This window comes from Streptopelia decaocto (assembly GCF_964273445.1).
Source record: "Streptopelia decaocto genome assembly, chromosome: 20".
In the NCBI taxonomy this organism is placed as follows: Eukaryota; Metazoa; Chordata; class Aves; order Columbiformes; family Columbidae; genus Streptopelia; species Streptopelia decaocto.
In genome coordinates this window covers 4,390,463-4,413,188 of record NC_138675.1, presented here as the reverse complement: position 1 = coordinate 4,413,188, position 22,726 = coordinate 4,390,463, and the positions used below count along the sequence as shown (strand labels likewise).

Here is a 22,726-nt window from a genome sequence, read left to right as displayed (position 1 = left end):
TAAATAGTGGCTTAAAAATGGGGTGAAGTGGAACCAGTTGCATAAATCACAGAGCTTGAACTTCACGAATGTGGTGGATCAAATTTAAGTTTGAAGCGAGCAGGATGAAGCTATAATGGGAAGCTTGTAGTGCAGCTAGAGGTTGTGTCTTTCATGGGTGGTCCATGTGCCTTCATGCACAGCGAGCTGAGTGGAAAAATGAGCTGTTATTCTGATTAAACATTTGGCTTCTTTGCTTTCTATTTGCAAGTGGTGGACTTTTTCTAGAGATTCTGGGGTGTGGGGGTTGCTTGTTTTTAATTTGCAGGCCAAAACAACTGAAGACAATAATGCTCACCCCCGAAGGTTGTTACATTGAACCAATGTGGAGACTGTTTTTTATTTGTGCTTTTTTGGGGGGTAAGAGCTTCCAGGTACAAGGCATTACTTCTTCTTTACCTTTCAGAACTTTGATGTTAAATAGTTGAGTGAGAAATGAGAAGCTGCTGAATTGTAGCAGTCTGCAATACACTGAGAGAGCTGATTTATGTTTGGGGTAGGGGAGTTATCTTTTGGGATTTTTATTTGTTCACTTTAGAACTGGTTGCACAGTGTGTTCTGCAGATGTACTGCTGTTTGGTCAAAATGAGTAAAAGGAAACTGCAGCCATGTATGATTGCTTAGGTTACCGGTTTGTTATGTGTTGATGCCCATGTTGCTATCCAAAGCCACAAGCATTTTTGCCATTTGATACTGTCCTGGTGCAAGGCATATTATTCATTGGCTTTGCATGTCTGTCAGCTTTCATAAGGCAAGAATGTCAGCACAAGGTGCATCCAAGTGAAATGGAGTTGGCCACACGAAACAGAGTAGCAACTGTTGCTATTTGCAGTCCAGACAGGGATCTTCTCTCCACACTGTAGTTCTGGACAACAGCCCTGCTCAGGGACTCAGCATCTGGTAGAGGAGTGATTTAATTTTAATGGGGATTCTGTAACCATATTTTCAGAGATTTTGGTGCAACATGATGTTAAGTTCATGTTTGACATGGTAAGAGATGTGAGTGTTATAATTTTTGTTTATCACAGAAGGGAGAAGTCCACATCTCCCAAAGCCTAACTGGTTTGAATACATGAGAAATAAGCATCCTTTGTTTAGGGTAACTGGCATCAGAATGTATATCATCCCCAGGAAGGCTGTCAGCACCTTCATATAGCTTCTTCCTTTGTAGATTTTGTTTGCACACATCATAATCAGTGTATCACTCCCAAGGGCAGGTTGCTGCGTTAGGTGCAGATGGGTATGTGTAAATCTAAGGTGGTTTATCTCATTTTGGTACCCTCAAGAATATGCCGTTTTACAGTCCTTACTTACACAGATGGTGTTGAAAACAGCTGCTGGAAAGAATAATTTATTTCCGGCACTATCATATTAAAAAAAAAAAAAGCAATAGAGATTCATTTCTGAAGTAAGAGCTGTGCTTGTAAATTGCCATCCTCGGAATACAGAACTACAGGCCTCTGTATGCCATTAAAATGACAGCTGAATCCATTGTGTGTTACACCCCTCCAGGCAAGGGCCATAGGAGGCTGTTTTGTTGCTGGGAAAGAGGGGAGAAAAAAAGTCCTCAAAGGTGTCTGGAAGAGCTTTCATTAATTGTGGGGAATGTGCATGTATGGGTCAAATATTGAAAGAATTAGAGGATCTGAGGAAAGGAAACGAGCATAAAATTCACAGATGTGCTGATATGGAAAGAGGGTTTTTTGCAAAGCATGTTTATACTGGTATTTCTAAAGTGTTTAATGTCTTAACTCACCTGAAGATACTTAGATCCTTATATGTGAAACCCTTGGAAAGAAAATTGAGTCAAAGGATTGCAAGAGCTGAAAAGGCAGTTGGAGGTCAGCTTTTTGAATGGGACTCTGAAGGCTATAACATAAGAACTATGCACAAACATTTTTTCATTCTGGCTTTTTGTATGTGTGTCTGTGTGTGTGAACTATATCATAGGGCCATTGAATATTGTACAGATGTTCCAAAGAGAAAAAGCACACAGGTTGGTTGGGGATCACTGTGGGATTCAATGTCTGTATATGATGAGAAGAATTACCAGTAGTTTGGTTGGTTCAGTTAATGTCAGTCCTAATAAAAATTGATCTGTAGCCTTTGTGCATGAAACACAACATTGAAATAAACTATGCAGATAGTCTCTGAATTATCAGTAGATTCAACTCTTGTCATATCTTCTTCCATGAGCTTCTTAAAGAAAATTCTCCCGAGATGATCTCTTGTACTGTGTAACGTGTATTCTGAAACAGCCTGAGTAGTGCTGCTGTGAAATCATCAGGGATTCTTGAACAATTTGTGTCTTGGACCTTTTTTCTTGGATCTTCCTTCTTGCTAATGTCCCTCAACTCCTAAAAGTCTGTCCCACTCTGAAAGCCAAGGGGCCAGGATGACCTATTCCTGGCTTTCTGTGCAACAGAAGAATTTTGTTCAGCAGCAGCATTCCTTCTAGGATTTTTTTTTGCTTGACTTATTTCAAATAAGGCCTACAGAAATACAGTATTAGGAAGCTGTGAGTCTGTTACTTCAGTCTTACTACTTCTGTACAGTGTGGTAACTCTGAATGCTCAGATACACAGATGGAGGGTCAGCAAGCTCATTAATTATACTCCTAAATATCAAGTTCACTAAGAATTTGAATTTCATTTCCTGTAGGTATTATCAACCCAAAGAATCCTAAGGAAGCACCAAAGTCCTTCAGCTTTGACTACTCTTATTGGTCCCACACATCGGTAAGTTCTTTTACAAGAAACCCTTTTTTATTAATTGATCGGTGTGATTTAACTCCATTCTTTTCTTTTGATCATGCCATCCCTGTCAGATGTGTCTGCACTGTCTTTCTCACCCTAATTCAGGGTAAAAGCTTGTCAATGTATGTTGTCTTTTCTGGTTTGGGGGAGAGCAGAAAGCTGAGTTCCTGGAGTTTGAGAACAAGTTGTGAATATTTGAAAGATTACTGAGAATATTCTGCAGCAATGTTCTGTTCTAATAATTTTAAGGATGTGTGTGAACTGCAATTAATTCAGTTTTGCTCTTAGACAAGTGAAAGTTGCTCAACTTCTTACAGTTGAAGGAGAAATGTGGTTTGAATTCTCGTGGTGTATCTGGAAAAGAGTAGTGATCCATGTTTCCAATAGCTGCAAAAGCAATAAATGCTCGTCTGGCTCCTCTGCCCCACCCTGCTGTGAATTGGTGCTGAGGTCTTGCTGACTTCCAGTAATTGTTCTGCAGCAGAAGTGTGGTGTTCTGCCCTCTCCCCCTCCCCTGCCTTATTTTCTCAAAAGATATAATAAGAAGTGATAATGCATTTCACTAAGATTAATTTTAGTAACTTGAATGTTGGAAATGAGACTTAATATTTCTGAGTAAAGCTGTGGCCAGCAAGATTGTTTTCCTGATGGAAGAACTTAGATTTATGTAGCTCTTTTACTGAATCTTCCAGAGCAGCCATGCAAGTATTAATAGATTACAGGATCAGTCAGAGGAACATTATGATGAAAGGAGTGGAGCATCTCCCGTGTGAGGAAAGGCTGAGGGAGCTGGGACTCTGGAGCTGGACAAGAGGAGACTGAGGGGTGACTCATTAATGTTTACGGATATCTAAAGGGGGAGTGTCAGGAGGATGGAGCCAGGCTCTTCTCGGTGACAACCAGTGATAGGACAAGGGGTAATGGGTTCAAACTGGAACACAAAAGGTTCCACTTAAACATGAGAAGAAACTTCTTCACAGTGAGGGTGACAGACACTGGCCCAGGCTGCCCAGGGAGGTTGTGGAGTCTCCTTCTGTACAGACATTCCAACCCGCCTGGACACCTTCCTGTGTAACCTCATCTGGGTGTTCCTGCTCCATGGGGGGATTGCACTGGATGAGCTTTCCAGGTCCCTTCCAACCCCTGACACTCTGGGATTCTGTGAAATACCCACAAGATAGAAGTAGAAGGACACCCAATTGCTTTTTGAGATGTTTCTTGAATGAAAAGACTGTATTGATGCTGTTTTCATGTCTTTTCAGCCCGAAGATCCCTGCTTTGCATCTCAGAGCCGTGTGTACAATGACATTGGGAAGGAGATGTTGCTGCATGCCTTTGAGGGCTACAATGTCTGCATTTTTGCCTATGGACAAACTGGAGCTGGGAAATCCTACACCATGATGGGCAAGCAGGAGGAGAGCCAAGCAGGAATAATCCCTCAGGTAGAGCCCAGAAAGGCCATTGGTTTTGTACAGCATGTGCAGACACACACTGGAACTTCAGCACACCGAATAAGCAGACTATTGTTTTTATGAGGCTATGAGTGGATTAGGGATTTTAATCATTCCTTTCTAAAATTATTACTTTGATTTTCAGTTATTATAGGCTTTTTCTAATTTTGTGGTACGGAATAATAGTAACGGTTAATCCTAGAAGAGTTACTGAGATACTATATAAAATAAGATTAAATGATAGTGGTGTCAAATTGACAGGAAGTATCTTCCCATTGAGGCTGCATGCGGTTGATGTAATAGGTTCTTTTTCTTCCCCTACCCTCACTCTAAAGCCAATTTAATGACATGTTCTAGTAGTTACTTGTTATTACTCCGTAAAGACTAATTTCTGACTTGGTCTAATCTCTTTCCAGCTATGTGAAGAACTGTTTGAGAAAATCAATGACAACAGTAATGAAGAAATGTCCTATTCAGTAGAGGTGAGTATGGTGAGAAATCAAAGAATATCTGTGTGCTGGTTATCGAATTGAGCTTAGGCGCAGTGTTGTTGATGCTGCATTGAGATGCTGCTAAAATAAAAGCAGGCGCTTTGCAGAAACAGTGTTGTCTTTCTCTTACTGATTTTTCTTCCAATCAGTTTTAATAGCTTGACACGCAAATACGTTGCAGGATTTGAAAGAAAGGAAGACCAAAAAGCTGGTGGAAGTCAAATGTAATTATTGTCATATTGTAATAAATATAAACTGCAGTCATTACTGCTTCTGAATTACAGAACAGAAAATGGCTAGTTATGTGGCTTTTTATCTGTCCATTTAATGCTTCATTTAATTGCATTTTATTAACATTTGATGACTTAAAGATTGAATGCAATAGGAGCATCATGTTTAGTATTTGTGAATGAGAAGTTTCCCACGTTTTCATTATATTTTTTCTATTTGGTACTTGTTCAGGGTTCTGATTTGTGCATGTAAGAGAGAGAATTTGTCTGTCTTATAATGGAAATCTAGAAGAGAACATCTGACAAGTAAGCAGAGAAGGGAGACAGCTAGACAGACTTCACAGTTTTGCTGCTGTGTTGCATTAAATCTGTTAAAGTGATTGTGAACTCAAGTGTATAATTTTTAATTAAACACCAATATTTTTTTGAAATGGTTCAGGGATCTATACATGCATGCAAGGCCTGCAGCTTATGTTTGAGACCAGATGTATGAGACTAGTGACGCTTCTCCCTTTTTGCTGTTGTCTCAAGCTGTTACATGAACTGAGACACCCACCTGTAGCTTTCCTGTAGTGGCCTGCGGGAATTTCCACCAGCACCACTCTGAAATACTGCAGAGCTCCTTGCAGAGGAAGCCTTAAGAAACACTAAATTGTTGATGCAAATTCCTGTTTTCAGGTGAGTTACATGGAGATTTACTGTGAGAGAGTCAGAGACCTGTTGAACCCGAAGAACAAAGGGAATCTGCGAGTGCGAGAACATCCTCTGCTTGGACCGTATGTGGAAGATCTGTCCAAGTTAGCAGTCACGTCTTATACAGACATTGCAGACCTCATGGATGCTGGGAACAAAGCCAGGTAGTGACGGTGATGTGTTATATATTTTTATCTCTGTTGTGGGGATACATGGCAGATAGCAGCAAATTTGGAATATCTTCTGTGATGCATTGGCACTTACTAAAAAGCTCATGTCGCATGAGGATTGTTGTTGAAATATGCACTGATAAATGCCATTTAAAGGCTGAGATTGATTTGTGTGGTGAAATGGTGCTGTAAATTGCTGTTTAGATATTTAAAGCTTGTAATGGCTTGAGGTGAAGTACATAAACTATTATACTGGCTTTTTAGTTGTGCCTTCATTGTGTACTGTATCACTGTATTGGTGTAAATAAACATGTAAACACAGTGTCCTTTCATTCAAGTGGTCAGGACTAAAGCTGGCATTCTGGCTTTAGGTTCTGGTTATTTTCGTGTCAGCTGTAGGCTCCATTTAACAACGTGTGGGAAAGACTGACATAAATGCCGCTCGCGTTTTTGTGTGTGTTGGAGCGTGAAGTAGATTACTGAGTACACAGATTGAGCAAGCGCTGTTTAAACTGTGATTAAGATGGAAATAATTCAAGAGTGAAAAATCAAAGGGCTTCTAGTGGTATTCGGTGTGGCTTGGCCTTGGTTACAGGGCAGAACGTCAACTGTGCAGCCTCTTGCTCTTATTCCTTTACAGCTGCATTCAGCCTTGCAGGTGGTTGTACTTGCAGCACAGAGGCTCCTGTTTTCTAAACCTGTCTGTATCTGTTCGTGTTTTAGGACTGTGGCAGCTACCAACATGAATGAAACCAGCAGCCGCTCTCATGCCGTGTTTACAATTGTCTTTACTCAGAAGAAACATGACACAGAAACTGATCTTTGCACAGAGAAGGTGTGTTACAGATGAGAAGTGGCTTTCTGACTGTTTTTTCATGAAACTTCCCTGCAGTGACTTATTCTTATCTGCAGTATGACGAGAAAATGGAGATTGTTTTTTCTTATGTTTTGTTCAATGGTGAGCTTGCTGTGTGCCTTGACAGAGCCTTTTTATTTCTTACAGGATTTTGTTTGATTGTAATGCTAAAAACAACTGATAGGGGAATATGTGCAGGAGAACATATAGATGTGGGAAAAATACAGCCTTAAGGACTAGGTTCTATGGTGAGGGATATATGAAATGAAAGTCATTAATCATCCCCAGTCTTTTTCCCAGAGCTTTCTGTGGTTTTGCTTGTCATTGCAAAATATTTGCCTCGTTAGTTCTTTTCTTTGGGTACAGGAATTGGGATGAGTGAGACTAAGGCACTTTCTGTAATTTGCATGTTAAAAGGAGGTGCACTGTTTAGCATGGAACAGTTTTCTGGCTCTTATTACTCTGAAATAGAGGCTCTGCATGCAAAAGTAGCTGAAGTACAGGTATTGGTTGTATTTCTGAACTGACTACTATGGACAGATCTGGAAAAAAATATGTATTGAGGAAGTGCTCCCCTCCCATATATATGAAACCCTTAATTATCGTGAACTGACATGTGCTCTGTAGATTTATGTAGGCCAGTGCTTTCTTGTTGGAGTCACTAGATTCAGGATGATACATTACATTTCTCTTCCTCTGAGATTCTTGTGTTGTCTGTGGCACTAACACTTTCTTTTGACTTCCATTCTACTCTGGTCATGTGAGACCTCGTTCTCTTTTTAGGTAATTTAGAGTGTAGCGACATCTAAAACAGAGCATAATCCTGGAAACTTCTTATCCATAAGATAACAGCATCAAGCTAATTGCTTGTGAAAACTTTGTACTTTTAAGCACGCTACAGGGATTTTTTTTTTTTTTAGACAGAGTTTTTCTCATACCATGGAATTCTTTGAAGTTTTGTTCTTACTCTAGTTCACCCAGTACTAATTCCCATTGTTATGCGCTTTCTCTTTTCAGGTCAGCAAGATTAGCCTTGTGGATCTAGCGGGGAGTGAGCGGGCTGATTCAACTGGTGCCAAAGGAACCCGATTAAAGGTATTGACCCATTGATCTATGGGGAAAGAAAGGGAAGTGGGTGTACAAGCATCATGTGGAGTCTTTGCTTGACAAATAATAAGGAAAAGAAAGGATTGTTATTATAATTATGGAAAAAAATAGTTGCAAAACTGAAGACTTTTTTCTTTTTTTCCCCCTCTCTGATTGTGGATGTGACATTTTGCTTGTTTAGCCTACAGAGGTTCATGGTTGAACAATTTCACTTACTATATAATGCTGGATTCTTTCTTCTCAGGAAGGAGCAAATATAAACAAGTCTCTCACAACTCTGGGCAAAGTTATTTCAGCGTTGGCTGAAGTGGTAAGTACAGCCATTTACTTACCTGCAACACCCTTTTTGTAGCTAGTAAGACTGAGACAGTAAAAACCATGGAGTGCAGCAGAATCATTCACTGTTCTTGGCCCAGCATTCTCAGCCAAATTAGCTCTGTGTATTTTGATAGGTAACATGGAAATTTATCTAAAAAACTCTGTTAAGAAGCTCATCTTGTATCTTCTTCCTCTTTCTTTAATGCTTTCGACTTAGGATAACTGCACCAACAAGGTATGATGCTCTGAGTAGTACTGGCCGTTGTCTTTTTTTGCGGATTGTAAGATATTATTCTTTTCACCTTGGAATCCAAGAGCAAGGATCTTTCCTGTCAGGTCTTTGAGAAGTTCCTGTGACTATAAATTATAGTCATTAAGCCTGAGAATTACCAGTACTAGAATCTAAAAACGTTCTAAGGTTGAGGATAAATTAGTGAAAGTAGACAGATTGCAGGTTTAGTGCTTAAATTCTCTTGGAATTTAAATGTCAGGAAGATATTCTTCGTACACTGAAAAACCTTTCTGAGTGTAGCCTGTCAAGGCAATTTTCTGGACTGCTTATTATAATTTGTTTAGATGTCTGAATATGTTGCATGTGATCCAATATCAAACTCAGTAATCGCTTGTATGACTGAGGATGGGCCATCCTACTGTTTAGAGAGCGTGTGTATGTACTGTCATGGTTCTTTTAATACCTATGTTCTGATTTTATTGTCTTAAATGTTAATTTTCCATCCAGTGTCTGGTTTTCAGTAGCACGTTCTTTCTTTCTAGAGCAAAAAAAAGAAGAAGACGGACTTTATACCATACAGGGATTCTGTGCTAACATGGCTTCTTCGAGAAAATCTAGGTATGGCTGATTGGCCTGTGCCAACATGGAAAGAAATTCTCACTAAATTTTCTAACTGCTTTTAACTCAACTTGAATTTTTACCAAGTATGAGGTTAAATATTTTCAGTAGTCAAATTAGAGTCATATAGTTCCACCTTTTGTTTAAGGTACAACTCTTTCCTATGATTTTTTTATGTTCCTTAGTAATGTAGAATATAGTTGAATTGTATAATTAATTGCAAATACTGATATTTAGTAGGTATTAGTGCCTTGATTGTGGACTGTAGTTTCATTTAAAATCTTGCCTGTTCATTGTAGGTGGTAACTCCAGAACTGCCATGGTTGCTGCTTTGAGTCCGGCAGACATTAACTACGATGAAACTTTGAGCACTTTAAGGTACTTTCTTTTTATCTGAGATGCACATGGGCAGCTGTTAGTTCTAACGGCCACGTGCTATCCCTCAGACCTTTGGGTTATTATAATTTGAGAAAATCTGTGGGGAAGAAGACTTAATACTGGCAAGAACTGAATTACCCTGAAAAAGGAAAACCAGTGTATTGTGTGTGAATAGGGAGCTAGGGATTTATTGACTACTCTTAACTCGAAAAATCAAACTCATCTTCTTGTGTTCATATGGTCTTTCCCTAAAATTGAGCATAGTAGTCAAGCTGAGGCTTCAAAGTACTGAATAAAGTGTGACGTTTGGCTTGTTTAGCCTGCAGACTTCATGGGTGAACAAGAAATAAGTAAAAAAACCTTGCCTGCTGCACATACTGTTAACCGGACTGCGAACTGGCTGAAGGGAAGAAGCCAGAGAGTCGTGGTCAATGGGGCAGAGTCCAGTTGAGGCCTGGATCTAGTGCGGTGCCTCAGGGGTCAGTACTGGGGCCTGTATTATTCAACGATTTGGATGAGGGAATAGAGTGCACTATCAGCAAGTTTGCTGATGACACCAAGCTGGGAGGAGTGGCTGACACGCCAGAAGGCTGTGCTGCCATCAGAGACCTGGACAGGGAGGTTGTGGAGTCTCCTTCTCTGCAGAGATTCCAACCCGCCTGGACACCTTCCTGTGCAACCTCATCTGGGTGTTCCTGCTTCATGGGGGGATTGCACTGGATGAGCTTTCCAGGTCCCTTCCAACCCCTGACATTCTGGGATTCTGTGAATTCATCTTGAATACGACGTGTCTTTTTTGCAGCAATACCCTGTATTAAATATACATTCAAATACATGACTGAATGTAATCCAGGGTACTCTTCTGACGTACAGCTGCAAGCTAAATGTCTCCTTTATTAACGCATTCCTGTGTTGCAGACGAGCACTCACATATTTGTTGGTTTGGTCTGGTTTCAGATATGCTGATCGTGCAAAACAGATTAAATGCAATGCTGTTATCAATGAAGATCCCAATGCCAAGCTGGTGCGTGAGCTGAAGGAGGAGGTGACGAGGCTTAAGGATCTCCTGCGTGCCCAAGGGCTGGGAGATATTATTGACAGTAAGTGGATGGCACAGACCTTACCAGCCTCAGGCTGGTCTCTCTTATGCAGGAGGGAGAGCTGGGCATGCGAGAGGAAGGGTTTAAAATGTGGGAGTTCAGTGTGGGTCCTGATATTAAATTTAAAAAATGGTTTTAGAAGTGGCAACCTCTTCTGTCTTTAAACAACCCACCCTAGGATTGTCTGTAGCATTGAGAGGCTACCTTCAAACTCTCAAGGAAAAACATGGAAATTGAGTTTCCTGTTACTGTAGAAATGATTTTGTGTAACAGAACTTAACACATTGAGGAGTTGCCTGGTGAGTTATGGAGGGCTTTGTGTCTGGCTGCCAATAAAAGGAGGATAGCTGAGATAGAGAAACTTAATTTGTACTGGGAAAACAAGCATCTTCCTTTTTAAAGGGTTAAGGTTATTAGTTGATACCTGGCTTCAGTGCCATCCCTGTTCAGAAAAGAAAACAATGGCTAATTCCTGTTAAATAGTGTCCTGAGTGACAAACCATTTGTCATCTCAAAATAACCAGGTTTGAAACAGCTGATTGTGAATAAGTAATAAATTATTCTGGGGCGAGATTTTGAGTAAGGTTGGCAGAGCAGTAATTGTACTGGTTTGCTTTGCCAGCAACCTCTTAAAGCACCAGAACACACTTGTGCCTCGATTATTTCCTTGTCCTCATTCCAAACAAGGCAAATTATAGCTGCTACATTCTTGTGTAATACGAACAATGATTTAATTCCTGGTGGAGATGCCCATAAAAACACAGAATGTATTCCAGTGGATTAAAAGATTCTTTGACTTAAAAACAAAAAAGTGAATGTTGCACCAGTTTCTGATTTGTCAGAGCTTATTCACCTGTGAAGCACAAGTCCTGACTTAGTCACGGACTGCTTAAAGATGTGTAACATGTATTTACCTCTTCATTTGTTTGTTTTCAAGAGCATGGGGCCAGAAGACAATGAAATGCGGGTGTTTTCATGCTTGGCACAGTCTGTGTTTTCTGGTTCTAAATCAAAACTGAAAAAAATAACATTACTGAGAATTGTGTTTTGTTTCTTTAAACATAAAGTAGTATTCTCTTCCCTTCCTATGTCACTGGTGAACCTTCAATTTTGATCCTTCTTGTATTTTCCCTCCTGCTTTTCCCTTTTCAGTTGATCCAATGGGAGATGAATACTCTGGAAGTGGAGGCAAATGTGTGTATTGTGTGGTTCTCTTTTTAACCTGCTTTCTCTGGGTCAGCTTTGAACTGAGCTTTGCATGCCAGCATTTCTCACAGGGAAATCCCAGACAGAACGCTCGCTGTGGAATGCAAGGCGCTTTCAGGGAAAGCAGCTTAACCAGCGTTTCTTAGATTGAGTCGACTGTCAAAAAAAAAAGTGCAGAGTTTAAAGTGCAACACTTTCATTGCTTCCTTTCTGCCAGCGTATAGAAGGGAAAGTGGTAATTCTTTAGTCTGTTTCCATGACCGCCAACAGTTTAGATTTGAACTAGAAAATCTTTTTCTCAAATCCTTCTGAAGTTCCTCAGTTGAAACAGTTTGTGCTCACCTAGCTTCCTGGCCTTTTAGTTTCTCTTTTCCACCTAGCAATATTTGGGTTAGGTGTGTCAATTGATTAACTCAAGGTGAAATGTTATCAGTCCCTCCTGGAGGCAGAGATTTATTTTCTATAGTCTCTTTAAAAGAAAAAAAAAAAAAAGTTGGAATAATAAAGGTCTCTTATTTGAGCTCAAATACTTGGTTGCAAATGATTAACTTAATAGGGTTAAAAGAGTCAGCAAATAGTGTTTTATTTCTGTTCTAGTGTTTGCTTCTATGAAAGGGAAATAAATGTAGTCCACTGCAAGAGAAACCCATTCTCTGTAAATTTTGGGTTGGTAGACTTTTTAAACACTTTCAGTCAGTCTTCTTCACTCCCCCTCAAACACTATAAACTGGAAGAGATCTGTCTGAAATTTCCTACAACTAAAGCTACTGGTGGTGTAAAGACTCATCCTGGCCTTGTTTCACATTCCGATGCCGCTTCCAGCGTGTGCGTATGTCAGCGTGTGAAAGCTGCGGCCTCCAGGAGCAGCGTGCATGATGTCCAGGGTTTGGTTCTCTGTGGTCACAGCAGCCGCGAAAACTAATTGCAAGTGCCACTTCCTTTATCTCCAGGGGTGCATGTGTCTATGGGCCTTTGAGGCTTCACCCTCCCTGCTCTGCCATGCCTGCTTCCTTTGTCCCCATGGCGTTCCCTTCCCTTAACCTGCTTTTCTTCTGGCAAACTCCCACCCCTGCTTCCTGGATTTGCAGATGGTGGTTTTCAAACTGACTCGATGCAATCAGCAGTGTCATGAGGCTGAAACAGCAGGTTGAATGTGGAGTGAACTAGGGCATGAGGCTCACAATAGCAGAATTGTTCAGGATAAGAGTAGAGGAGATGGAGGAGGACATGGAAATTTATGCAATGTCTGGGCGAGCATCCATTTTTGGAAGTGCGAAACCCTTGTTTATAACTTGCAAGGTCTGACTTGATCTGTTTCTTTCCAAAAGATGCTTATTTTAAAGGATTTGTTTTTGAAATAGAATGCAAACACTCAAAACTATTAAAACTGAGCTATTTCTTAGCCTGCTATTTCCATGTCAGGTTTTTTTTTGACGTGTGATTATTCTGAGGATATGGTTTATAGACATATCTGAGAAGCTAAGTAAGATTAAAATAAATTGCCTTTTGATACTCATTCTGAAATCATTCATGCACCTTTTCCTTGTTTTCTGTCTTTTAAGGAGGCATCTTTCAGGCCTTTGTGGGGGTTTTAAGGCCTTCCTCATCTAAACTAAGACCAAAAAGCTTTAAAGGAGCCTCTGTAATGTGAGAGCCTTATCAGATAGTTCACTGATCAGCTATCTTAGATACCGCCTTTTTTAGGTGAGGAGGGTCAAGAAGTAACCTAATTATATTCTTGTGACTTCATGTTGTCCCTGTCATGGACTGACAGGTGATATACGTACTCTCCTGTGAGAATTTAAGGAGAGTTCTTTGTCCTTGTGGTCTGGGTGGTTTGGCAGCAGAGCCACTGCTGCGATAAAGATGTACCTAACCATCCTTTTAATTAAAGGAGTCTGGAAGAGGATGTTTTGCCGAGTTTAAGGGGTTGGTGTCTGTTCAGAGTTCAGCCCAAAATGTCAATAATCTCATGGGGAGCTGAATCTGCTCCTGGCTTGAGCTCCATGGTGCTCAGTTTAGTGTTCAGTTAGGAATCGGATGGTTTATTTTTTAGCACTTGTAATTTATTGTTTTCAAGCTTTTTTGATCAGAAAAGTTTATGATACAGTCCTTACTAGTAATCCTCAGGGTCTGAATTGAATTATTGTTTTGGATACTTAATATTAAAAGACTGAACAGAACTGCCATCTAAAAATTACAAAACTTGTCTTGTTGCTGCTTAAATGCTTTCCTCTTACACTGGTATTTCCTTCCTTTCCCTTTCCCTCTTCCTTCCCTCTTCCTATTTTCCTTTTTCCCACCTTTCTGCCTTCCCTCTGTCTGTGTGTGTCTCTCTCCCAGATTTGAAAGATTTTCAGAACAATAAACATAGATACTTGCTAGCCTCCGAGAATCAACGTCCTGGCAATTTTTCCACAGCCTCCATGGGGTCCCTCACTGCATCTCCATCCTCCTGCTCTCTCAGTAGTCAGGTGGGCTTAACATCTGTGTCCAGTATACAGGAAAGAATCATGTCCACACCTGGAGGAGAAGAGGCGATTGAACGTTTGAAGGTAGGTATCGCTCTAGGTTAAGGAGGCTGTTATTTTGGTCTTTTCCAAGGCTAAATAGGAGTGAGCCTGGGAGAATTTTCCTTCACAAATATATCCAGTATGCTGCTGTTTCTGTAGGAAGTTGTCTGAAACCCACTTGCACCTTCAAAAGGGCACTTAAGTGCAGTGGGCCAGAAGCTGGGTTCATGGACCGCCTTCCCTGTTAGGATTATTTAGGTTTAATTGTAGCCCGGAGCTAAAAATCTTGATTCATGTTTACAGGTCCTCTAGTGCAGTGGTAATGATGGAAAATTTGATCCTAAGTGTAGACTTCAGGAGGCCTGGTCAGCACTAGTGTGGACAAAGTCTGGCTAGGAAATGCACTCAGCTTCAGAAAACGAAATTACTCCCAAGTTGAAAAAAGGAGGAAGAATAATCCTGCCACTGTTGTATTCGCCCAGCCCCCACAGATTAAAATGTGAAGCACACAGAATAGCATGCTTCATCCAGACAATAGCGGCCTTGTCCCAATTCTGCATAGAATTGAACCGCATCAAAAGTGCATTACAGTGAAGTATTTCTTAATTTTTATGAAAGCCCCCCCAGTCTCCACGGGTGGATGAGTGGGGAGAGCTGGCTGTGTTGGATCTGGGCTTCGTTCTCATGTCTTGTCCATGAGACAGTGCCACGGGGATCGGAATGGGCTGGAACACACACTGCGGATCCCTTTCCTATTAGAAACCTGCTGTTGCCATGGAAATAACAGTGTGGTCTCTGCAGTTTCTTGGCATCCAGTTACTGAATGATGTCTGTAAATCAGATCTAAAGAAAAAAGGCAAAATAATAGTGGAGGTGGTTCAGACTAGTCTGATTGTGGTTAAATATGAACTTTTCTTCTCAGCTTGCCTTCAATGCTGTTTACGCTTTTAAAAATTAAGAAAGACAACTTAGTTTCGAAGTGCTGAGAGTACTTTTTATAACCAAAATTAGAGGTCTAGAACTGAGCACAAACTTTAATTGCTCTGTGTATTATATAAAGAACTTTGAGAATAATTGTCTAACAGCTTCTGGGATTTTCACACAGGAATCTGAGAAGATCATTGCAGAGCTGAACGAAACGTGGGAAGAGAAGCTGAGGAAAACGGAAGCCATTAGGATGGAAAGGTCAGGAATCGGAAGTGCTGTAGATGTAGATGGTCTCTAGAAAATGGAGAAGTGTGGAAAGTGGAGAATGTTACTCTGTTCAAAAGCAGTGGAAGAGCAGAATATTGTGTCTTGATAGCTCTGCTTACCCTTGTGTGTTATACCTAACAGCAGGGGCAGTGTTGAGGGAAAGCTGCATTCGTTCCTCCATCTCTTACAGTTAAAGTGTTTACTGTTGTAATTCAGGTAATATCCTGAGCTGCTACATTGATTTCTGCTGTGAAACAAGATAGAATCCTTGTCTCCTTGTTCCTTTCCACCATTCTCTTACATTCCAAAAATTCTGGCCCTGAAGTTAAGGAGAAAAGTTTGGGTTTAGTACCAGAGCATCTGAAATTACCGAACAGTTCCAGCTTTCCAGCTGTGGTTTGAATGTGTCTTAAAGCAACAAGACAGATGCTTAATAATTGTCCGAAAGTGGGTGCTGTTCTGCTGGCCTGTAACTTCTGGGAATAAGTTTAGAAACTTGCCCTATTGTGTTATGAGGTAGTGACAGTCCTGGCTGTACCATCAGTGGATCAGGTTTAAAGTCTCATGTATTTCATTACATGGCTTTCATTAGACTTTATTTTGTTTAAGAAGTCTAAATATAGTCAATATTTTGCTTTTCTCTCTCAGGGAGGCGTTGTTAGCAGAAATGGGAGTTGCCATTCGTGAAGATGGAGGAACACTGGGAGTCTTCTCACCTAAAAAGGTAGAGAAAATTTGTAACTATCACATCGTGTCTCCAAAAGCCTGATCAACGTGGGAGGAGAGGGTGGTGAGGGAGCTACCATGGGCACGAGGGCTTGTATTCATGTAGGACACAGAAGAACCTAAGTGAGGTTTGAACTCTGAGTAGTAACTTCCTTTTACAATATGTTTTTGGAAATAGCTTTAGTGTTTAGCATCCCTCAAAACACTCTACATCTAAGGATTATTTTGCCCATAATAATGAATTTGGACGCTGTTCCTCCTACAAGTGATGTAACACAGCACTTAATGCTTTTAGGGAGCTGTGGAAATGCTGCCGGTTTGTAAAGACACTAATTTGTTGAGTGTTCTTTACATTTCTTTCTCTTATGTTACGGAACCTCATCTCCTCTTAGATTTTCCCTCAGAGGCCCTCATCTCTTTTTGATGACTCTTTTGGTGCATTTTCAGCTGATCAGGTTTGTGTATAAATGCCACCTGGATTAAGTAGTTGCTTTGGTAATAGATAGTATTTATGTTTACCCATATAGGATTTATTAGGAGAAGTAGAACTCCTTGACCTAGTCCTGTTGCTTCTGTTCCTTGCTATCCTTGCACTCTGATTTCATTAGTTCTCCTTCTAGTAACTGTAGCTGTTCTTGTGAAACTTTAAAGATGTAGATGGCAAAATTGAAGGGTTTTTTTATAAAGATTTTAAACGTCTGAGGTACCAGTATAGACCTAATCATATGCTACTAGGGCAGCCCTGTGTTTTTACCAGCTGAGCTGTAAATTGAACTTTCTTAGGTGAATTTTGTCCACTAATTAAAAGGTCTCATGTTGTGCAATCATTGCTGTATCTACCAGTTTTGCCTTTGATGGCAGGAAACTTCTTGAAATGGATTGTGGAAATTAAATTGCTTGTGCTGTTGTCAGAGATGGGAGGAGGGAAAATCCTTCAACTCCTGCCTGAGTGGTGCTGTACTGGAGAATGTTGAAGGCATAACTGGCTGGATGAATAACAGATCTCAGAATGAGTGAACAGTCAGTTTTGCTGGCATCATATTTCACATTGTTGAGCTTTATTTCTTATAAAGCTCTCTGCCTGTGAAAGGCCCCTGCAGACTTTGAGCATAGTAAATGAACTCAGATGCTAAAACACGCATTATTTTCGAAGTGTCCAAGTGGTACAAGCTGTAGCAGTGATACAGCAGTTGAGATTCGGTGTCTGTCCAGTTTTCTCTTGACTTACAACCTTTTATACAGCTTCACATGTTGATGTGAATGCAATGAGCAGCAGTGATGGCGTGAGATATCTTTACCTGCAGTTTTAGGTGGCCTCGTTATTTTTAGGGATGAAAAGGTTGCCTTGTTTTTTCTCCCTTTATAGTTAAGTCTTCCATTGGGCAATTGACTGTCAGACTTCTTAATTCGAACACCAATTTCATTGTGAACATCCAGTAATTTCTGAGCTTCTGTGAACTGAATGCTGTCAATATCTCTGTTAAGTAAACTTTTTGCAGCTTGAATAAGTTGATGGAAGCAAAGTTCTCAAGGAATCTGAGCCAAATTAATTTCCTTTCCTAAATTTATTTTGAGGGTAACAAAGGGACAAGTAGCTTATTAACAGTTTTATTTCTCTTTTTATCATATTTAATTCTGTTTAACCATTTTTGCCTTTTCTTTTATGCTTGTGCTTACTGCTATCTCACTGGCCAGATTTTCACACCAAAGCCTTGTGACTTGTTTGCTGATTCCAATGGGGTTTTTTCACCAAAGAAGGTTGGTTTAGTAACCGTAGTGGATTTAAATTTAGAAGAGCTTTAGATGAAGAGCTTTTTAGTTGTTCGTATCAGAGACTGTTGGTAGTTTTAGATTTTCTTTGCCAAGTGAGCACCTGACCTGAACTGCCCAAGAAAAGCCAAAGTTTCAAGATTTTACTGAAGAAACCTCTTCTGCTGTTGGACTTCCTGTATCAAAGTTTACAGAGACTTTACAAGGAATCTTTTTTTTCCAGCAGAAGCCTTTATTTCTTCAATTGATATTTCAGATTAATACGCAATCTGAGCTGTATTTCTGCTGTTACTTTGTGATGCTCTTCGGTACTGCAAGAGACTATGTTTGGGAAAAAATGCATTATGGAATAACCTCAATACAGAAAGCAAAACTGCTGGGTTAATGTACATCCTACACAACTGCGGGAAGAAACCTGAAAGTAGCTCCTCAGTTCTTAATTAACTTTTCTTTTTGTTCTTTCAGACTCCTCATCTTGTAAACCTTAATGAGGATCCACTCATGTCTGAATGTCTGCTTTACTACATCAAAGATGGTATTACTAGGTGAGGATTGGTGCTAATATGCTCTGAAGTCTGTTGCTTTGCTTGTTTAAATCCCTGTGCTGGAGACACCATGGGTTTAAATAATAATTGTGCCTTGAGCTATTCAACTTGCAGGTACAAATGAAGCCAGACATTGCTGTAGGTGGAAAAAAGTACAGAAATGCACTTCCCTTTAAGTTGATTTTGTGCTTTAAAAGTAATATGTGCAGGCAGTCAGCTGTGTAAGAAGTTTGGTACAACACCTGGGCAGTAAAAGAAAGCATGATATGCCTTGGAAGATACATGAAAACAAAAGTTATAAAACTTACTGAAATTGTCTTGGAAATTTTGATAGGTGGAGGATTGAAAAGTGTAGTAATTGATAAAAGCAGCTGGAGTATGGATATGCTCACTTTATTATTTAAATAAACTGTTATCTCCATGCTTCTGCACAATTAATGTGTTCTGCATTCACATATATGAGATTAAATTTAATTGCTAGATTTGGAATTTAAACCAGATTTTATCCCCAATCAAGTAGAGTGTTGTCCTACGAAGGGTTGTAGGAAGTGTCTGATTTGTTCCTGAAATGTCTTCTGTTGGACCCAGGGTTGGCCAAGCTGATGCTGAGCGAAGGCAAGACATTGTACTGAGCGGGGCTCATATCAAAGAAGAACACTGTATCTTCCGAAGTGAGAGGAACAACAATGGTGAAGGTAAAAAAAACCTACTTCTCCTACCAAAGTATTGCTGAATCTTTCACTCCTCACTTGATAGTTGGCCAGGAAATACTGGTATGTGAAAACTTCTTTTACTTCGAGAAAATCATCAACTTAGACTGGCTGTTTTCTGGAGTCCTAGAAGAAGAAAATAACAGTGAAGTGATAATAGCTTCGCATTACAGGCTGCAGTCAGTGTAAGAGTTAAATTCTGATCTTGCATGTCTATAAACATGAAAATTCAAAGAGAAAAAATAATAATTTCCAGCTGCAATATGGAGATGTCCGTTGTATTGATTTTTCTCATGGGGCTTGCTTGCTTTTTTTAACCAGCATGGTACCAAGGAGTGATCCACTTGTATTTCTTTTTGATGTTAGTAGAAAGATGGGCAGAAAATGAAAGGCCTGTAGGCTTGCACACTTCTGTTTCTGTACAGTGCTTTCTAAAGTCTCATTCATAAATGTTGTTTTCTTCATAGTTATTGTTACTTTGGAGCCTTGTGAACGATCAGAAACCTACGTTAATGGCAAGAGGGTTGTACAGCCTGTGCAGCTGCGCTCAGGTGAGAACTGTCCGAATGGATATTTTTGTAGACGCTCCATCTAAGAATTGTCTGTGTGTGACATTTGCATCGTATGCAGAGCATGCTGGGTGCAGTTAGAGGACAGCAGTGTTACCTTTTGATGTGTAATTTTAAACAGAAGTTGGTACCATTCTTCTCTTGGCAGCAGTTTTCTTTCTTTGCTGCACTAGCTGTAAGTGCACTTGAGTATTCCCTGCCACACAGCATCCTGCTTGTCCTTCTGCTTACCCTGATATTATTCAGATCCGTTGCTGCCCAAGCCTCTTGCCCTTGGCGGTCTCTGTGAGACAGAGCAGACAGGCTGCCAACTGCTGATGGAAAATTCCCAGTTTCCTGGCAGAGCTGAGATCTGACCCTCTGCAGGAGTACAAGAGCTTGCCTTTGCTCTTATTCCGTTTCCCACCCAGTTTCCTGCATTCCTTTAGAAATGCATCTGGGGAAGAATTAGAGAGGAGGGAGTGACTTCCCTAAATAATGGGTTGTAAGTCTTTCAAGCTTTGATGCTTTCTGTGTCCTCCCCCCATTTTTCCACGGGTAAAAAAACGAAAAACAAACAACAAAAAACCCAGCGTAAAGTCTTTTAATGGAACTAAGTGTACTGACTTCAGCATAAGTCTGGATGATGAAATAACAAGAGTTTTTGCTGTTCTGTGCCTGCATAGACCTCATATTGAGTACCATGACTTTATAATTTACGAATTATTTTAAAAAAAAGAGTAGAGATTTTTCTCTTCTGCATCTAGATAATTAAGTTACTAGAATATAGACATGGTCTCAGACATCTTTAAAAGCCTGTATTTAGTAATACATTGATAATGACAATTTTGGAGGTCTACTTACTAGAATGGTTGTCTTAAATTTTAACTACACGAATATGTTCTCTGGAAGAGCAGAGCTGTTTTACTGTGTTCCATCAAGCACGTGTCTCAGGCTTGGTGGACATCTGCTAGGATTTATCTGGAAGACTGAACAATAATAGATTTCTTCATCTCTTTTGACATTAGTTTAAAAGAAGCTGTAAAATCCTTCCGTAAATCCCACTTATTAGGACTGTAATAGAATCAATTCATGTAAATCACATTTCAGAGAGCAGTGAGAACCATGCGTGCCAGTGTTTGAAGGGTTGAAGGCTCTTCCAAGCTGAAGATTTGCTGAAGTGGCTTTGCCCGTGTTTTGGCACTGTCATTGGAGCAGAGGAATGTCCTTTAATGTCTGATAAACTCTGCTGGGATATTAGACTAGACCCCTGAGGATGGTGTTGTCCTCTCTGAGCACTGTACAAACCAGACATTCTTTTTTTCTTGTCACCTAGCTAACTTGAATGTATACAGAAATCCTTATAGGGTGATCTTTTCTTATGCTGTTACCCAACTGGATAAATGACGTGAATTATTCAGTGATGGTTTTGGAATCTTTACGTGAAGGATTTAAATTCTGTTCCTGTTTTTAGGGAATCGTATCATCATGGGTAAAAATCATGTCTTCAGATTCAACCATCCAGAGCAAGCGCGTGCAGAAAGAGAGAAAACACCGTCGGCTGAGACTCCCTCTGAGCCAGTTGACTGGACTTTTGCTCAGAGGGAGCTTCTGGAGAAGCAAGGCATTGACATGAAGCAGGAGATGGAGAAAAGGTAACAAAATCACTCACAATTTCTACCTGAAACAAAGAGGAGTCAGCTGTAGGTTATTTGGGTGGTGTCCATGCAAAACCCGAACCTTGGAAGTTTCACTTCTGTAGTGCTGTAACAGACAAGTAACAGATTTAAAGGGGAATGACTTTTGTCAGTCATTCAGTGGGCTGTACATGTAGAGTAACACCAACATGAAAATAATGACCTCTTTGGCTACTTGTGTTCTTTTGTTTATCTTCAGATTACAAGAAATGGAGATTTTGTACAAGAAGGAGAAGGAGGAAGCTGATCTCTTGTTGGAGCAGCAAAGGCTGGTATGTGTCCTTACTTAGATTAACTATACCTTTGGCAAACAATAATTCCTGTCCTTGCTTATCTGAAAGTTTAGGAAACTTGCTTGGGTTGTCTGCACAATGCAGTTCTCCCTTTGCTTTCAAGTACTTTGTGTCTACAGTGAATTACTATCAGTACGAGAGAGCTCCTTAGTGTTAATTCAGAGATTGTAATTGACAATGAAGTGGCTTTAATTGGTTCTTGTTGGGACAGGCTGGATTTCTTGCAACTTAACCTGAAAGAAGGGCATTCCTATGCCCTGTGTTTTCTGAAGTTTCTTTTCAGTAGTCTAAACAACTACTTCTTGGGATGTTTGCCTCTATTTTTGTCTTGGATCACCAATCATACTAATTTTGTGCTGCCAAAGAGATTCCTAGAAATTGATTCGTTAGGTTGATTTTTTTTGAATGATGTCTCAAAGTGTTGCTGCATTGTGCATGTTTTAACCCTTCTCCCTCCCCTGCATGGAGTTCCTTGTAAGGGTCTCAATGGTCCACATGCCAATGGTGGGGCTGCGACAGGGAGCAGAGGGCAAAGGGAGCGTTAACTCATTCAGAACAATGAGAATTCCACCATTCCACCTACTTCTTCAATAGGAAGTCTGATAAATTAAGTCTGTCTTTTCACAACAAATACCTCCAGAAGCGCATAACAAATAGAAATGCACAGAGTCTTCAAACACCCTGTGAATTTCAAAAACAAGGCCAAGCCCGAAATGAAATTTAGATTTCCTTAAGAAACCTGAGTCTCCTGGTTCTGCTTTTACTACTTGGGGTTGTCGTCTTGCCAGAACACAAATGTAGTTGTGCCTGAATTTAAATAAAAGTTTTGAAATCATGATTCATTTGTTTGTACTATTAGTTTGAGACCACTGAAAACTGTGGGTTAAATGCACGCTGGGTTTTACACTCTAAAGCTCTTTCCCTTCTCCCTAAAGCGGAATGAAGCAAAGTGCTGTGGCTTCTATAGGTAGAAGCTACATTATTTTTTAGAAAATGTATATTATACACTTAAAGACTTCTGCGTCTCTAATGATTTCATTGCAAGGGACTGATTTCTTGGATAGAGAGGAGTGGTTGCAGACTTC

At 40.2% G+C, this 22,726-nt stretch overlaps 1 protein-coding gene across 5 annotated transcripts in view; it reads left to right on the top strand.

Annotated features, from left to right (window-relative positions):
• KIF1B (kinesin family member 1B) overlaps positions 1-22,726 on the top strand; it is a 73,096-nt gene that overhangs the window by 9,767 nt on the left and 40,603 nt on the right. For 2 of the 5 annotated variants that reach the window (XM_082070138.1, XM_082070135.1), the window contains exons 3-21: positions 2,701-2,777; positions 4,058-4,237; positions 4,663-4,728; positions 5,646-5,824; positions 6,554-6,665; positions 7,704-7,781; positions 8,038-8,103; positions 8,886-8,961; positions 9,261-9,339; positions 10,297-10,439; positions 11,592-11,633; positions 13,989-14,200; positions 15,264-15,343; positions 16,001-16,076; positions 18,314-18,393; positions 18,982-19,088; positions 19,571-19,654; positions 21,126-21,306; positions 21,548-21,620. In XM_082070138.1, coding sequence (XP_081926264.1) covers positions 2,701-2,777; positions 4,058-4,237; positions 4,663-4,728; positions 5,646-5,824; positions 6,554-6,665; positions 7,704-7,781; positions 8,038-8,103; positions 8,886-8,961; positions 9,261-9,339; positions 10,297-10,439; positions 11,592-11,633; positions 13,989-14,200; positions 15,264-15,343; positions 16,001-16,076; positions 18,314-18,393; positions 18,982-19,088; positions 19,571-19,654; positions 21,126-21,306; positions 21,548-21,620 — 1,991 coding nt within the window. The remainder of the gene's footprint in view (positions 1-2,700; positions 2,778-4,057; positions 4,238-4,662; positions 4,729-5,645; positions 5,825-6,553; positions 6,666-7,703; positions 7,782-8,037; positions 8,104-8,885; positions 8,962-9,260; positions 9,340-10,296; positions 10,440-11,591; positions 11,634-13,988; positions 14,201-15,263; positions 15,344-16,000; positions 16,077-18,313; positions 18,394-18,981; positions 19,089-19,570; positions 19,655-21,125; positions 21,307-21,547; positions 21,621-22,726) is intronic. The other 3 variants (XM_082070137.1, XM_082070139.1, XM_082070136.1) reach the window with 2 other exon arrangements.